We start from the raw sequence: 18850 nt of genomic DNA, 5'->3' as shown, positions 1-18850 counted from the left end.
GTAGCTATGATATTAACACTGCATTTTAATTGCCAACATTGCACATTTGGTATTTTGCTGCATTTGCTGTCACAGTTTGCAGTAAACAGTTCTTTCATCAAAGGCAATAATTTAGCACCTTACCAGGGGTGGATATGGGGGGGGGGGGGGGGGGGTCAAAGAGGGCTCTTGACCCCCTCCAAAATTTTTTAGTATACCAAGATTGAGATACTCTAATAGAGCAGTCACAGTATTAGAATAGTGTGTAGTGAGCCTTTATCAGCTATAAATGTGTGGTTGGTGAGGTGGGCAGCTATTGTCAGCTGGCTGTGACCTTTTTTATTTTTGGTCTCACCTTATCAAACCAGAGACAATGTAGTGCCTCAGTTCATATTTGACCCCCCCTCTCTATAAGTCTGGATCCGCCCCTGCCTTACTAGTCTTGGTAGTTATTGTCCAAGCAACAACTACTATGCAGTTCTTTACGAATGCAGTTCCATGCAGAAGTATGCAGTTCAGAAATATACAATACAGAGGTATGCAGATCCATGCAGTTCTTTGTGAGTGTCACCAGTAAATTCTTTGAAGTATATGTACAGTGTTTCCAGATTGAAACTTTTGATTTCTATTGCAATTGAGTGTGGACACATCAGTTATTTCCCAGTCAACCATATGTAAGCAAAGATGAATGAACTTACATCAACCATGAAGTTGTTAACAATTTTATTATGAAAACTTGTATGTACAAGATAAATTGACTCCTATAGTATACAAGTACTTATAAAACATTTTATAAACATATTAATTGAGGAGACTGGGTAGAAATTATCATTGCAGGGAGGGGGTTTGTAAAGTGGTACCCATCCGCTGGGCCAGAGCTTGCCGTTGCTGAGACAACAATGATGTACCAGTCGTAATTCTCTGGTCAGCAAATTTCTTGCTAATCTGCATACCCATTTCATACCAGGCAGTCACAATCAGTTTCTCTTCTCGATCTCTCATTATTCGTGCCTGTTCCATCTCCTTCTCCATTTTCTCAATTATCCGATCTTTCTCAACTACTTTAGCATGACTGTCTGAGCTCTCCTGACCTGCACCACCCTTCTTTAAGTCTTCAATAATTCTCTTAGCTTTAATTAGTGTTTTCTTATGTTTTTCTAACTCTTTATCTTTACTTTCTGATTCTTGTTTTAAGCTTTCAATGTCTTTGTTTGCTTGGGTCAACAATGTTTCTAACTTTTTCACACGACTAGTGTCTTTGCTGTCACTTTCAGATTGTTCAACACTTCTTAATGACGGGCTCTTTAGTTCAAGAACTTGTTTTCTTGCAGATAATAAATCTTGTTCCAGTTGTTTATTTCTTTCTTTTGAGTCTTCCAGTAGTCCTTGCAAAGCTAGCACCTGCAGAAAGTATATTACACAAAACTATAACAGACCATATAAGGTGTGCCTACTATATGAGGGTTTAGTAACTGTCACTGTACTTATAATTTACTTTTGAGTCTAATAGTACAAAATGGTTTACAATGGTTTCACTGTGACACTGTCCAATTGGCTAGACTATTCTACAGAGCAGATTCCTACTACAGTGGTTCCTCCATTATTCAAACTCATTGGACCCTAGGTGGGTTCAAATAATGGAAAAGGAAAGCCCATACATTTGTATACAGAACTCACGTCAAAACTTTAATGGAACATACACATTAGGCAAAATACTCTAATAGAACAGTCACTTCCAGATGATCAGATAATGGAGGGACCCAGAGATGAAGTAGTGTAGATAGTCCAAGACTATATCTGTGTTATCAGAGAGCACTTTATGGACCTTTATGTGAATTTTCATATTGTGAATGTTTGTGATATACCATTTAATAACTCCACTATGTGCAGCGGAGATTTTTTTGTGTGTATATTACATAGCCTCAGTAAAGTGTGCATAAGGGTGACCTCAGAACATGTCTACATTGGCCACCTTTGGACCAAATTTTAGCCATACATATTAGTGCTTCTTTTCAGTTGAAGGATAGAATTCTATACAGTGGTTGTTAAGACTGATTTCATTGTAGCAATTTTCATATCATTACCTTTCCATCTTCCTCACCACCAGGTTGAGTCAGCCTGCTCTGTAGTATCTCATTCTCTTTCTCCAAATGGGCCATCTTTTTCCTAACAGTACAGGTGTAAGATATTGGTTAACTAACTGAAGTATGTACTGAGGGCATTGATAATGTGTGTATTTGTATGTGCGTGTGATTGTACATGTATGCATGCTTGCGTGCGCACACATGCGTTTGTACGTGTGTGTAGTTTTTCTACTAAAGCACACAATACATAAACATACTTGAGTTCAGGAGTGAAGGGTTCCACCCATCCAGGGTCAAAATCAATCCCTTCCTTAATAGCTGGAGCTACAAAACAATTAACATTCTGTCCTGGATAATTGTAGAAAAGAAGTAAACGACTTACAGACTAGTGAAGACTTGGATATCAGTTCATCTCTCTCACTGCTGACCTCCTACAGCAATACGCACAGCAGTTTATCAGACATTGAAAAATGACTGTTCAATTAGAGTATTTTGAGCACTTTTGAGTAATTTTATGGTTAGGAGAAGTACTTGTTACAAACCCACTGGAGAGTGCAGTGCTAGTGGCCAATGGCCATTTTCTTACTGATTCACCATTTAGTCAATCAAGATAGACCCATTATTACACAACAAATTTGCTGCACATTTTCAACAGGTAGGAAGACAACAACAATAATAGCAAACCAAAGAGAAACAGCCAACTAATTCCTGGCCCTTACTGCTAGCACTGATCTGAGAGAACCAAGTCCCTTCTATAATAATGGAGCTCAACTGAACATAAACAGGTTTTAAACAGCTGAGAGAATGGGTTTATCCATAAAGACTTCTACTGTGTACATATTCTACGTACAAGTTAGAATGGCATTGTTCGTGTAATACTAATGGAACTAAGTAGTACCTTGAATTTTTCTTGCACTATTGCTAACTTTTCTTCAGCTTGTCTTGCCTCATGGATAGCCTGTGAACACAAGATACACATCCCTACTAGTTAGCAGTGGATAAAACTATTTTAAACTGAGTACTGTCTAGGAGGGACTTTCTGAACCATTTTACAGTAGGACTTATGATTATCTAAATCTCACACCTCAAACAAGTACAAGAAAAAATTTGGAATTTTCAACTCGAGTAGGGACCATAGCACATCGATAAAAAGTACTGAAACAAGTTGGGGTAGTCTATGGTATTAAATCACAGTAAAACAATAAGAAGTGTTATATCCCTACTGTGCTCACAAGTTGGAGTAGTCCATGGTATTAAATCACAGTAAAACAATAAGAAGTGTTATATCTCTACTGTGCTCAAGATACCACAGTAGGGATATAACACTTCTTATTGTTTTACTGTGATTTAATACCATAGACTACCCCAACTTGTTTCAGTACTTTTTATCAATGTGCTATGGTCCCTACTCTAGTTGAAAATTCCAATTTTTTTTGTACACTTGTTTGTTAACTTTTTTTTGGAAATAATTACTATGACTGGTGAACCCACGCATACCGCATCTGAAATGGTGGCGCATGCTCCAGCTATATTAATTATCGTCTGAAAAGTGAAGTATCCATTACGACTCGTAGTCAGCTATGTTCAACCCGTTACACAGCAGTACGAATCAAGAACTGCTGGAAAAGTACCCCTGCAATCAAAATAGCCACTATGAAAAATACGGATGATTTCCATTAGGAAGTCAAGCCATCACGTGCTACCACCAAATCGGCACTTTTCGCTGTAGCAAAGGTGAATGGGACACAAAGGAGGACACTGGTAAGTCCATGAAGAATGCAGTGTACATACTGCAGTGTGCCAAAAGGCATCTCTTAAGCCGAAGCAACGTTGAACAGTGAAAAAGCTAGCCCATAGCTTTAGCAGTTATCGAGTTACGTTTGTCCAAAGACATCAGTCAGGCAGTCAGTCAGTCAGTCAAAAATTCCATTAAATATTAAATATATATATATTTAAAACTCTGTAGCTACTTGTTGAAAGTGTTTCGGCTCGATCTGAAAGCTTGTTTGAGCTTAGTTTTACTTAACCAATACAGCCTCATCGTCGTCAGGGAAAATTGAGGCTGGTTTTTGGGTGATATGAGCCACGTCCACTCCTTTGTGGTCCCTACTATACAGTACTATTGTACTGTATGATGTGTTAGATAACTGTCTGTTCTATAAAGTATCTCCACACTCACACACACACGCTCGCGTATGCATACACATGGTCACGCACGAACGTACGCACTACCCACCTGTTGTGACTGCATCTTCTCCTCTGTCAGTGCCTTCTCTAATTCTTGAACCTGTAAAAAATGATGAGGTAGAGTATACCAGCTAGGGAACCAGACTATTATATGTAGAATTAAATCTGCAGCACTTATATGGGATACTGCATTGTCTGAGACAGATCACATTTGCAGAGCATGCAATGTACAGTACTTAAGACATCACTCCATTCTCTATGAGCCTCTGCAGTTAATATAATGGACTCCTTTCTGGTTGGTATACATGCCAGGCTAGTTTTGATTGGTGTTCAATACAAAACACGGATCTCCTTTAAAAAAAAAAACCTTGATAGGACAGTAGTGATGCACTGATTAATCGGTAAACAATCGGAAATCGGTTTATCAACCAAATTTCAGCAATATCAGTATTGGTGATCATTTAGCCGATTAACTTTACTGACTCTGATGAGACAAAAATAAAAGTTATAAAATGGCAATTTTACTAAATACACGTGAAATTGTAAACATCAACATCAGATCAGTTATCAGTATCGGCCATTATGTAAACTTCAATATTGGTTAATCTGATAATCGGCAAAATCTCTTATTGGTACATCACTACATGACATGCACAATTAGAATATGTTTGTTCAAGTTTGTATACCTTGTATATTACTGTCTATCCTTGTATACTACTGTCTATCCTTGTATACTACTGTCTATCCTTGTATACTACTGTCTATCCTTGTATACTACTGTCTATCCTTGTATACTACTGTCTATCCTTGTATACTACTGTCTATCCTTGTATACTACTGTCTATCCTTGTATACTACTGTCTATCCTTGTATACTACTGTCTATCCTTGTATACTACTGTCTATCCTTGTATACTACTGTCTATCCTTGTATACTACTGTCTATCCTTGTATACTACTGTCTATCCTTGTATACTACTGTCTATCCTTGTATACTACTGTCTATCCTTGTATACTACTGTCTAACCTTGTATACTACTGTCTATCCTTGTATACTACTGTCTATCCTTGTATACTACTGTCTATCCTTGTATACTACTGTCTATCCTTGTATACTACTGTCTATCCTTGTATACTACTGTCTATCCTTGTATACTACTGTCTATCCTTGTATACTACTGTCTATCCTTGTATACTACTGTCTATCCTTGTATACTACTGTCTATCCTTGTATACTACTGTCTATCCTTGTATACTACTGTCTATCCTTGTATACTACTGTCTATCCTTGTATACTACTGTCTATCCTTGTATACTACTGTCTATCCTTGTATACTACTGTCTATCCTTGTATACTACTGTCTATCCTTGTATACTACTGTCTATCCTTGTATACTACTGTCTATCCTTGTATACTACTGTCTATCCTTGTATACTACTGTCTATCCTTGTATACTACTGTCTATCCTTGTATACTACTGTCTATCCTTGTATACTACTGTCTATCCTTGTATACTACTGTCTATCCTTGTATACTACTGTCTATCCTTGTATACTACTGTCTATCCTTGTATACTACTGTCTATCCTTGTATACTACTGTCTATCCTTGTATACTACTGTCTATCCTTGTATACTACTGTCTATCCTTGTATACTACTGTCTATCCTTGTATACTACTGTCTATCCTTGTATACTACTGTCTATCCTTGTATACTACTGTCTATCCTTGTATACTACTGTCTATCCTTGTATACTACTGTCTATCCTTGTATACTACTGTCTATCCTTGTATACTACTGTCTATCCTTGTATACTACTGTCTATCCTTGTATACTACTGTCTATCCTTGTATACTACTGTCTATCCTTTACTCATATGGTTACTGTAATATGGCATTAAAAGATGTCAAATGTATGCATGTAAAACTAATGACTGGATCAGTTATTAGAAAATACACACGCACACACACACACACAAACCTTTTTCCTATACACATCAACTTGGGACAACATGGTCTTCATGCGACGTAACTGCTCCTCAAGATCCAACGTCTGTTGTGTGTATGACATGTTTATGTCTTCTAATGACTTGATCTGACGTCTCATCTCCTGTGCCTCCTCTATGTAAGCATGTATAGGCCAAGAATAGAACAAGTGATTACCATATACTGTATGTATGGGCCAAGAATAGAACAAGTGATTACCATATATGGGGTGCATGTATGGGCAAAGAATAGAACAAGTGATTACTGTATATGGGATGTATGTATGGGTCAAGAATAGAACAAGTGATTACCATATATAGGGGTGTATCGGAGAATATACCATGTGTTAGTGTGAGTGAGCGTTAAGAATAATACAACTGTCCACTATTTAACTAGCTAGCCATGTACTGAGCACCGTTATATCACTGTACAGTACATGGCCATCTAAAGTTATGTGGCAGTAAATTATGGTTGCTGTAGCTGCAAACAAAAGAAACAAATTGACAGTTGATTAAATTTGGTACATCGGTGAATTTACATAAGCTGACAAAAATATTATTAACATTTGGTTATAGCAGAAGAAATGATACTCTCTCAAACTTATTATAACACTTCATTACAACACAACTTATCAGGATATTTCTCTACTGACAATACTCCTCCTCGGTGTACATTACAGATAGTTCAATAATGTAACACAGTGTGGACACATAAAAGGGATCACACAAAACACTCACTAGTGTGGGACTAGTTTGAATTAAATTGTATTGTGTATTCTAGACTCATTGGAACCTGCCAAAAATTTGAGTCAAAATAACAATTTAATTTGTATATAACAATTTCAAATGTGATAACATTAGTCAAGCTTCACTCCTACTTATATAGTTGTACATTCACAAAGTGATAGTGGGTTTTAGTTTTTACAACTACATTACATCAGTGGATCACACAACCACCAATTAATAATTTGTGTGTGTGTGTGTGTGGGTGTGTGTGTGTGTGTGTGTGTGTGTGTGTGTGAGCCACAGCCGCAGCATACATTTTAAAGGTAACATCATTAATTAAAGATAACAAAGCACCAAAACACTGCCTGTCTTATAAAGTACACAGAGCATCATCAACTGTGCTGTTTTCCCAGGATGCATGTAAATACTTCCAGCTTTGTAATAAATTGTTAATGTTGGATGCCACACCAATAAATTCTTGTTTCATTAATTAAGTGCTCACCTTTCTTCTTTTGGTAACTCTCCATTAACGTATCATACTTTTTCTGTGGAGAAGTAACGAAATAAAGATGTCAACTTACAGACAAAATACTTACAGCCTTGCCAGCATATTGTTTGGTCACGTCCAACTCATCTTGAAGCTGAGTGGCATGTTCTGCAGCTGATAACAGATCTTGGTTCTGTGGATGGATAATGTATGACATGAAAGGGTGTGTACTGAGTCACATAAAACAAGTCCAGTTAGGTGTATACATATATTAGCAATTCTGAGGCATACGTGACACATGAAAACAGAAATCATATATCAAAAATACAGAAAAAGTATGTATTAGTGGCTAATAGTAAATACATGGAATGCCAGTAACTTGTGGGTACACAATATGTGACTGGGACTGGCAAAAACCGGTATTATTGCCTATGACAGCAGATTTGACTTTTCACCAAGAACACAAAGCTACATAAATAAAACTGTCAAATTTCATAACCAAAATCAGCTATAGACTGGTCTGCTTTTCCCAAGCACAGTGGCGATCCTTACGAGCGGTCAGGGGCCCCAATGGGAGCTCTCACCAGCCTGGGGATGGCTGTGTGTGGCTGTACAGCTCCGTGGAGTTGAACAAAGGCATGTGCTGTAAATGTCCTTTCATTTTAGCCAGTTTTGAGACCTGAATGGCTCATAACTTGGCCTAATTCATCCCTACACCTTCTTCTTTAATTTATCCCTTGCCCGCCTCCGTCCCACCCATTTTTCAAGTTTGCCCGGTAGTGTCAACTTCGGTATAAAAACTATCTAAAATGGCGGGAACTCAAGTGTTGGCTACTTCTATTGTGGATGCTCTTGAAGTTAAGAAATTGGTATAAAATGTGTGAAAATTCGGTACAGTTAGCTTCTACCATTGGCAAGCTACAACACACTGAATACTTAAAACTGGCATTTCTCGATATGCGATAAGACCGTTTTTGGGTCACATATATTGTATAAAATACGTAGTTACAGAATAACATGCCTACAAGAGATATGATTAAAACATATACACAACTCCTGACAGCATGAATATTTCAGTAACATCTCTCGAGTAATTGTCATAACTATTTACACTCCAGTAGATGAAACATAGTCATTTACAGTGAAACAGTAACTGTTGGTGATGGAATAATCTAGTTGAGTCAGTGTTCAGCTAGGTCTCTTGATTTACACCACTTGTGATTTCTAAAGTATCCCATAGTACTGTACATATACATAGGGATCGTGGAGGTTTGAATTTTGTGATCTTTCTCACCAAAAAAATATTGACCAGAAACCAGCCTCACAATACCTTCATGGTGCCTTGGCAGGATTAACCATCATTTACTACATGATTTTACAACTGCACTCAGCCTAAAAGTCAAAAAATAAATCTCACAATATTAAATTGTGTACCACTTGACTTAAAGTATTCCACGTCTTACAACTGTTCGGGTATCAAAAACATGAGATATCAGTCACATCACACAATTTCTATAAATTTGCTTCCATGAAAAACTGAAATAAGAGTCTCCTACTTGGCAATAGTGATTAGTTATGTAAGAGCTAGGATACAAGGGTAAAATTCAATTTAAAAAAAAATCATCAATACACTTCCAACATAACTCTGTGAGCAAGCAGTTTATATATGAAGCCTTAAAAATATGGTCTGCCAGCATTACTGTAACAGTCACTGTACAAGTTTCACTAGTAACTAAACATTGTGATTGTGGGTTCTAGTTTTTATATCAAATACACATGCACACACTTGTCAATGCACCTTCTTTCTTAGTTCTATCATTTCTTTATTCAACTCATCAACCTTTAGCCGATAATCCTCCCGGGATGATTCCAGCTCAATACTGACTGACCGTAATTGTTCTAGCTGTCGTTGGTGGTGTTCTCGAGTAGTCCCAGATGAGCTGGGTCTAGAGTAACATATTTCATATGAAGTAAGCACATGCACAAAATAATTAGTACTGAACAAATTATACCAGCCCTACAGAATTGCTGAAAACTATTTGGTAGATGATATCTTGCTACATCCAGTCCTTGACTGCATACAGTACAAAGAAATGGTAAGGCTAAAATGTTTACCCCTACTACACATTTTGATGTTCAATTCCAAATTTTGATACTTTAGCATATTGAAACCATCTCAACAATGGGAGACATTGTCATGTGATGAAGGGCTTGGGACATTGGAAATTTAAACTGAAATTGGTCAAAACTTCATATTAACAGGTACCTCTTAACAAAGACCACCTGTATAATAAGACCACCTCTTTATAGTAGTTATGTCAAGTAGGTCCAACAAATATGGCTAAGGTGTACGCATAATGTAATAAAGTATCAATCAATCAGACAGTACTTAAAAGTTAAAATGATAGCTGCAGGGTTGTACATAAGGATATACTATCTTACCGTGCCAAGACCTAAAGTCCATGGTCATGTCACAATGAATGTGGGGTGATTGCATACATAATTTACTCCGCTGATACTGGATTTGTGACCGGATTTGTGAAAAGGTACCTTTTTCACACACAAAATTTGACCCATTTTTTGAAGTTTAATGTTTCATAACTTTTTGACCATGGCATATAATTGCTTGAAATTTTCAATAAATGTAGGTACAGTATCGATCTGGCTACATTTTGAGACTAAGCGCAAGATAATCAGTATAAGGAGTCAAGTGTTACATCATTTTGTTTGCTGGCATGTTAAATGTGTGGAAAAGGTACCTTTTCACAAATCCGGTCACATTTGATAATGGATTTCTCATGAATTGTGCATGATTTAGGAGTTGCATAGTTACAAAATCAACATTAATGATCTTGGACTTTGTGTCTTGATAATTGTTAGGCACTCGTAATAAGCATCTTTGAAGATTTAAAAACCTGAAGTGACATCAGGTGACATCATTACCGAGGCGCAGGTACTTATTGACATCACCTCAGGTTTTTAAATCCTCGAAGATGCCTATCATGAGTGTCTAACTATTACCAAGACACAAAGTCCAAGATCATTAATTTAACTATGCAACTCTTAAATCATGCACAATTCATGAGAAATCCATTATCAAATCCAGTATCAGCGGAGTAATTATGCATGCAATCACCCCACATTCATTGTGACATGACCATGGACTTTAGGTCTTGGCACGGTAAGATAGTATATCCTTATGTACAACCCTGCAGCTGTCATTTTAAATTTCTGATTGATTGATACTTCAGTACATTATGAGTACACCTTAGCCATATTTGTTGGACCTACTACTATAATGAGGTGGTCTTACTAGAGGCGGTCTTATTATACAGGTGGTCTTATTAGAGAGGTGATCTTGTTAAGAAGTACCTGTTAATATGGAAGTTTTGACCAATTTTAGTTATTTGGTTTCAGTTTTTCAGTTTCAGGTTTCAATTTCCACTGTTTCCAATGTCCCGAAGGGCTTACTGTAAAAATGAAGCAACCAAGAAAAGCATTTAAGTGTCAACATGATTTAACAACTTTCTAGAAATCTGGCTAGACATTTGTTCTAACTTCAAACACAGTGGAACCTGTCTATAATGGACACTTTAGGACCCAGAATATTTTAGGCCTACCTTTGCTGCAAGAAAGAAGTTTTCCTCTTTCAGAGATGTAGACCTGTTGGGACCAATTATGGAGGTTTTTTTCTAAGAAGGGTTTTATTCTACTCTCTTGATAATAACTTATTGTGACACTCAAGTACCCGTGGCCTTTATTTGAGAATACACACTAACCTGTTTTTAATCTCATCTTTCAGCCTCTTAATCTGTTCCTGTAGTTCTTGTTGCTTGTCCCCTTCCAGTAGAAATTCTTGTTGGAGGTCATGACACTGTTGCTTGAGTGTCTCTTTGTCCATCTGTAGCTGTTCCACCATTTGTTGACATCTTTTTAACTGTGTACAGATATACAGATCAGCACAAGAACAAAAAAAAGTTGACATCATATAATGACAATGGAAAATATTGCTAAACAAATGCTCTGAAAGTACTTGAAGTGCAGTGAACAAAAAAAGGTACAACAAAAGAGAGCGGACGCTTTCGCATCAACGCATCCTTATCAAAAAGAAGGTAAGCCTGTAAAGGTATAAGATTACACAGGTATCCTCAAGTGTCCACATGCGGAGTTACAGTACTACAGTACATTAATTACATAAATCCATAATTTCCATTACATGTATAGTATGTGAGTATGTCTGCGATTTAACGGTGTACACAAATGTTTTATTTTTTAAACTACAACATACTTCGTCTTGTAATTCCTCCACTTCCTTAGAAGATGTTCCAACAGGAGTACTGGGCATGCAGCTAGTTAACAAGTGCTGTATGGCTGCCATGACAACGTGCTGCACTGACTCCTCCATTGACTGAATAATTCGGATGTATTCTGTAACATGTGGTATCGAGTATGGGGTATGTGGCATAGAGCTCCAAACCTTCTTTTCCATCACAGTGGATAGCTATTCCAAGCACAAGCTGTAACAGCCTTCCCATTTGTTCTTCATCTTGTTTCTCTCCAATTTCATTTACATCAGGTATGGGAAAAGAATCTAACTCTAATTGATGCACATCACTTAGATAATCCACTATGGCCTTTAGCACTTTTTTCAGGTTACTAACCTAACATTGCAAAACTGAGCTAAACATTGCAAATAACAATGCAATACATACTCTAATTCTCCAATTCCCTCCCACATCCTTTATTACTCTTGATGAGAAGTCTTGGTTGAAATATATGGAGTCTCTACAAAGTTGGGGAATGGTGCACATTTATTAGAATTCCGAAACCATTAATGTGCTGTATGGGTTAAATTATTAGAATACACACTTACAGTTGGCATAGACAGCTAGCAATGGCCACCCCATCACTAAGAGCTAACACAGTATCGCTATTTCCTTGAAGATGATTGAATGTGTTAATCTTAAAGACAAAACATGACGGACATAAAATACGAGCACAAACAACAGAAAACATCAAACAAAACTACATCCCATCATTACATACCCATTTTATGAGGCTCTCACATAGCTGTGAATCATCTAGATTACTAGCTGCCATTATTAAATAAGTATCCGTAAATATACGAATATATTGTTTACGTCCGGTAACTAAGTTGAGTTGAAGCTCGAGTCAAAGGATTTCTGCTAGCGAAAAGAACTCCCTTATTCGTCCGTTATAGTACCAAGTTACGAGACGAGAAGGGTTATGAGATTATTAAAGACACTCATTTTGTGCGCGTTAAGCGTGTACGGGTGTTTGGGCGTTGACCAAGAACAGTCGTGCGATGCGAAATGTTCCCCGTCCTACCCTCTACATACTTACCCTAAGGTAAAAATCCTTCGTGTGTATTGACCTAGTAGTGTGTAGTGACAGTCTTAAATTTGTATACTACCATTTTAGCCTGCCTACAATGTGGCGTGTGCCAGAGGGTGCAGGTTAGCCTTCGTGGATTACTACACTACAAATGGACAGACCAAAAGTTGTAATGAAAGTGAGTAGCATATTGTAGTAGTGTGGTGTGTGTGTGTGTGTGTTGAGTGGTGAGTATGTGTATGTACTGAAGTGTTTATGGGTGCACCTTAATATGGATAGGATTACATAGTAAGGCTGATTTCCATATAACTTCAACCACCTGTGTATTTCCTGGGATTATTACTGGGTTTTGACAGGGATGTGTACAAGAAACATATCTCTGACATCGCAACAACTTGGCCAGAGTCACTGCAAGGTTCAATCTTTCTGGTTCTTCCAGCATTGCAGGCAGCACAATTTGTAAATTGAAGCAAACACAGTGGGCAGATGCTGGCAATATTTATGTGTAGAAACCGGGGATGAGGCCTATGTATGTATGCCACAATTCGTCCTTTGCTGACCACTAAAACACTGGTAGTGTGTTACCAATGAAGGCATGCCTTTGCTGCCCGGCTCATTTCCAATGTTCACTAAACTTACTAAAATATGGCAGACTGTTAACTACCATCACAGGCAACAATGCTGTTGATGGTTATTGGAAACAGCCTTTAGTGTGCTACACAAGTGTGCCAGTGTTCATATACATGCATTGTGTGTAGTGTGGGAAATGGTGAAAGGGAATTGTCAGGGCCTAAGCTGGGTAGCCATTACCACTGTAGCACCTATAACAACATATCTACACAACTTCCTGATGTTGAGGAATGTAGCATACCATACTTGTGTATGATGGATGATGTAACCATAGATAATGTATGTCACATGGATTGGAAACGCCCCTATTATTTACATAGTGACGTCATGGGCTATCCTCATTTCGCTGCGCATAGTAAACTTTATGGCCTCGGAAGATTTCGTAGTTCTTGTAACCAGCATATTAGTATTTGTTGTTTACAGCTGGGTTAGTTACCACCTACACTAATTGGAGGCTGGACTGGGTAGGGATGCTGGAGAACAGTAAACAATAGCATAAGAAAATTCAGGTGAAATATGGTGTTTCAGAATGGGCGTCTGTATTTAGCGGATCAACGGATCACGGATCGGCGGATCACGTGATATGCATGCTCAACTCGATTTTGAGCACTGGGAAATATTTATACCCTAGTGTAACATACAGCATACTGTAGAATTTATATTTTATCCACAGGTAGGAAGCCTGAAGAGATTTCAATCGATACTATATAACTATAATAATTAGAGCGCGCGTATTAAAAATTTAACACACGTACAGAGTAAGATTATTTTAATTCACCTTAAAACTGAATCACTGATGTATTCTTTACACCAACACAATACTCAATAGACTAGTTCTGTATTGCAAAAACAAACGACAAAGGATACGCTAGCGCACTCACGTGTGAATAGGCTTCTAATATGTTGACGTGTATCCTTTGTCGTTTGTTTTTGCAATACAGAACTAGTCTATTGAGTATTGTGTTGGTGTAAAGAATACATCAGTGATTCAGTTTTAAGGTGAATTAAAATAATCTTACTCTGAATGTGTGTTAAATTTTTAATACGCGCGCTCTAATTATTATAGTTATATAGTATCGATTGAAATCTCTTCAGGCTTCCTACCTGTGGATAAAATATAAATTCTACAGTATGCTGTATGTTACACTAGGGTATAAATATTTCCCAGTGCTCAAAATCGAGTTGAGCATGCATATCACGTGATCCGTTGATCCGTGATCCGCTAAATACAGACGCCCGTTTCAGAACGGTTGTGCAAATTTCCCGAAGAAACAGAAAGTGTAGCATTGTTTCTTTGCTGCTGTTTACACCACTTGTAGCAGGTAGAGTGTAGTAGGCTAGCTAGATATTCACTGCTTCGCTGTATATTTCCACTGCTTTGATAAAACTTCAGAAAACAGGCACTACTTTGTGCTATTGTTTAGCTCAAGCTGAGCAGTACTGTAGCTGTATATTTTACAGTAGTGCTTCTGTTGAAATATAAAACAGTTTACATGCTAGGACACATCACTATTATTTGTTGTATCTTCCCATTCCAGCTTGCGGTGAAGCATACACAAATGATCTAGGGGCAGTGTATGCCTGTACAGTAGGGTGTACCGTTGATGTGAATACTGTTATTGGTGATGATGGTATGACTGAAGTGACCATGATAAGTAATATGATGGATTTGATGTTGTTATCTCGACTGATGGATATGTTGTCAGTTAGTAGTAGTAGTATATCAGTGAATGATGACAGTAACAGTGAGTGGAGTGATGAAGTGGATGTCTATGTGCCAGAGGTGTGTGTAATTGTGTATGTGTGTGTGTGCGTGTTGTGTGTATGTAATTGTGTGTGTTGTGTGTGTGTGATCAATGTATGTGAATGCCAACAGTCCATGTCTCATATACCTAGTGGCTGAAGGTCAAGGTGGGACTTTTGGTGCTTATACCTTCACCTGTGAAACATGGTACAGCCACAGGTCCCTTGCAGGTCACCACTGCCGCCCCAAGAGGATGGTGTGTGTGTGTTTGTTCAGCGTAGATTTCCAAGTTCAATGCATGTAGCTTGTTGTTATTGTTTTCTTGAGTGAAAAAATTTAACTCACTTTGCTTCAGTCCACCTAGCTGTTTAATATGGATCACTGGGTAGGCATGAATGTATGGTGCTTTACTGTATGTAGTGTAGTATACACGTGCCATTAGTTACTGTACTACAGGTTGCATTTCCATTTAAAAATTCCGTGCCACATTGCGTGCATGCGCACACAAGAATGAAAATGTTTTGTTACACTGAACAAGTTAGTGATGTCAAGGACTATGATTTCCAGTTTTTGTAAAAGTAGCTCCGTGAAGGATTTTGAAACCCGGTGTGTGTATTAAAGCGTGATGCAACTTTTAAACAGAAATGCAATTTGCTGTATTCATGTACACATGCTGTGTGCACACACTGTAGTACACTCCAATATATTCCCCATATTATGCTCCTCCTCCATTATAGGGATGGGAATCTGCCAACTCATCCACAGATGGCACCACAGGTTAGTAATCACCTGATGTGTCACATGTATAACAACTACACATCCCATTATCATATCTACCAGTATATTGTAATAACTGGCCTGACCAGTTTAGCACTGAGAAATAATTAATTAACTTCAAAAAAAGATTTTTTCCTCACCAAGTTATAAAAATATTATTTTTTAGCTGATTAGATGGTGCCATTCTCTTCCAGGTGGTTGGAGTGTATACAGTATGGTGTGGTTCATGGACTCTACTCCATCTGAAGTGACCAGTTCAACAGCTGATGGTATGTGCCTGCGTATCAGATTTAGTGTTACTATATATAGACTATGTTACTATTTATAGATCTGCTGGTTGCTATGTGTACACAACTAAAGCATCTGGCTCATTCATACACTGCTAGGGGCCAGTTTTCTTTGTTTTGGTCAGCTTATTAGTTTAGGTACCTGTAAGTGTCCCATTTGTTGTTCCTGAGCTAGAATTTGAACTGGAAATGTTTTCTGTGCTTTGTGGGCTGCTAGATTTACAAGGGTGCGCATGAAAAAAGTATATTTGACTATTTAGAGCTACAGTACAACTACCTAGAAACTATTTCACCTGACTGTCTTTATTATACTGTCTGGACAAGATATCGTGGTTGTCTCAGTATAGTCGACTCAACGACAAGTATATTGCCACATCTCTTCCCTCCCTACAGATGTTACAGACATGTCGGACAACTCTAATGGCTACTACCTGGTCTACTACAAACACTGGTCCCTGACAAAGTTTGGGTTCCTATCACAGTTGCTGTGTTATATCACACTATTCCTGTTTATGGTGGCTCTACTCAAATGTTGTCATGTCCTACTCTCAGAGGGTGACAATGAGGATGATAATAGCAAACTCAGTGTATCAGCTGACTATGTAAGTGTAGAATTAGCAGACAAAAAGTTATAACTGATTGCAGTTAATTTTGTATTTGTAAATAATTTACTAATAAAGGTTGAGCAGGCAAATTTGCCAAGTTTAACCTTTCAAAAGTTGATTGTATATCATTGAACTGGACTAGTGTACTTGACTGGTGGACTGGATTACTGGACTCAGTTTTTTTTCCCTTTTTCACCAAATATTGGTCAACTCGACTCAACTGGCTATTGTTTGTTATATAGAATATGCTAATCTTATGTAGTTAGACCACTCCACCTCTACACACACAAAAGAAAGCAGTGTAGCCATGCCAGAATATGTCAGCGTTGCCCAGCTACAGCTATACAGGGTGTATGTATTGCTTAGCAGTGGATGGAATAGCAAGACAGTCACTCAATTTTGCTGACTCAGAAGACCATTTAGAATACACGATTATTATATAGCTAAACATGTATGATTATACTCCATGATAAGAAGAATGGTAGTCATGCATAACTCTCTGGAGATCATGCTATGAAAGAAATGTTTGACTGTAAAACAGATGAGTATATGTTTTCATTTAAGTCAAGTCCACCAGTCCAGTGATTGTATACAATGTCAAAAGGTTTTTTTGTAGTGCTGTATCATTATGTCATGATGTGCTTCAAATAGAATGTATTAAAATTCATTATGTGATTAGGAAAACATGCTGTTGTAAATAATTCCTCATCCTGAAGCATGTACAGTTACAAATGTAGATATTGTGATGCACGCGTATGTGTGGGTATTCTGTGGAATGTTGAAATGGTGTAGTTTTTCAAGAGTTGTATATCAGATTTCTATATGTTACCGGATTTGCAAAAAAGTTACCTTTTCCACACATTTTACATGCCATCAAACAAAATGATGTAACACTTGACTCCTTAACTTGGTTTTTTTAGTTTCAAAATGCAGCCAGATACACTCATGGAAAATTTCAAGCAATTATGATAAAAAGGTTATGAAGTTTCAAAGTTCAAAAAACGGTCAAATTTTGTGTGTGAAAAAGGTACCTTTTCGCAAATCCTGTCACATATACTACTCTAGAAAAGCAATAGAAGGTTGTCAAGTAGGGCTGTCAGTACTAACAGCTACCTCAACAGCCCATGGCTTATAAAGCATTTTGTGGTATTTGAGCATTCTTGAATGATAAAAGAGATTTTGAATTTACTTTTTACAGGCTATCCGTGCTTTCTTATGAGCTTATATATTTGTTGCTTATGACAGGCCATGACCACTACATCAATACATTATTTTGTGTTAATTATTTAAGATGAAACAAAGTTGATGTTTGACTCCTATTTCTTCCTGCATGCCACTAAATATTGGGTGAATGTTTATTCCACCCATGGATTTGTGTATATCTTTACAAAGTGGGTTTTGCTCAAGGTTTTTAAAAATAATAATACCTCCCACTTTCATTTGAAACAACTGTTTAATTGAAATAAAGCATTAATTGTGATGATGGGTAATGGTATTAACTGTAATAAAGATTATTACAAGATATATGCTCTACGGCTAGCCAAGCCAACACGTGCGCGACATGTGCCTAAATAGTTTCGATTTGGGGACTGTTTGCTGTAATATTTTATACCTAGCATTATTCATTTGTAGGATACAGATGAAGATGACGACTACGACGAGACAGCAGAGTTGCTAAGAAGAAAGAAGGAAAAATCATTTGTGTCTGACCTACACAGTCAAGTAGTTAGAATGCCGGCACATATCGGACGCCCTGCTATTTCCATGTCAAGTTTCTTACCTGTCCAAGACACTAGAATCAGTGGTGGCAAAGTGGAAGGGATTCTGACGGTTGTGTAGTATAAAAACAGTAATAAAATTTATTATTGTTCGTAACTGGTTACTTTACATGTATGTATTTTCATATTGTGTTGTTGTTTATTATTGTATCCTTGTTTTTCTTTTTTATATTACTTTTCATGTTGTATTTATCATCAAAGTTTTCATGATAGTTGTATACAAAGTT

The 18850-nt window shown here is 37.4% G+C and overlaps 2 protein-coding genes across 2 annotated transcripts; one reads left to right on the top strand and one right to left on the bottom strand.

Annotated features, from left to right (window-relative positions):
* Window positions 1-685: 685 nt before the first annotated feature.
* On the bottom strand, window positions 686-12596 carry LOC136254944 (protein Hook homolog 3-like). The gene is made up of 16 exons (XM_066047663.1): window positions 12494-12596; window positions 12321-12409; window positions 12160-12232; window positions 11925-12108; window positions 11736-11875; window positions 11227-11384; window positions 9246-9393; window positions 7557-7640; window positions 7463-7505; window positions 6231-6370; window positions 4300-4350; window positions 2962-3021; window positions 2446-2494; window positions 2321-2387; window positions 2064-2145; window positions 686-1380 (listed from the first exon to the last, which is right to left on the bottom strand). The coding sequence occupies exons 1-16, from the start codon at window positions 12545-12547 to the stop codon at window positions 808-810; spliced, it is 1995 nt and encodes a 664-aa protein (XP_065903735.1). The 5' UTR covers window positions 12548-12596; the 3' UTR covers window positions 686-807.
* Window positions 12568-18850, top strand: LOC136254945 (transmembrane protein 59-like). The gene is made up of 7 exons (XM_066047664.1): window positions 12568-12817; window positions 12890-12980; window positions 14971-15215; window positions 15914-15953; window positions 16148-16222; window positions 16634-16842; window positions 18478-18850. The coding sequence occupies exons 1-7, from the start codon at window positions 12695-12697 to the stop codon at window positions 18682-18684; spliced, it is 990 nt and encodes a 329-aa protein (XP_065903736.1). The 5' UTR covers window positions 12568-12694; the 3' UTR covers window positions 18685-18850.

This window comes from Dysidea avara, chromosome 5, assembly GCF_963678975.1.
Source record: "Dysidea avara chromosome 5, odDysAvar1.4, whole genome shotgun sequence".
NCBI classification, from domain to species: domain Eukaryota; kingdom Metazoa; phylum Porifera; class Demospongiae; order Dictyoceratida; family Dysideidae; genus Dysidea; species Dysidea avara.
This window is presented reverse-complemented; position numbering and strand designations above follow the sequence as displayed.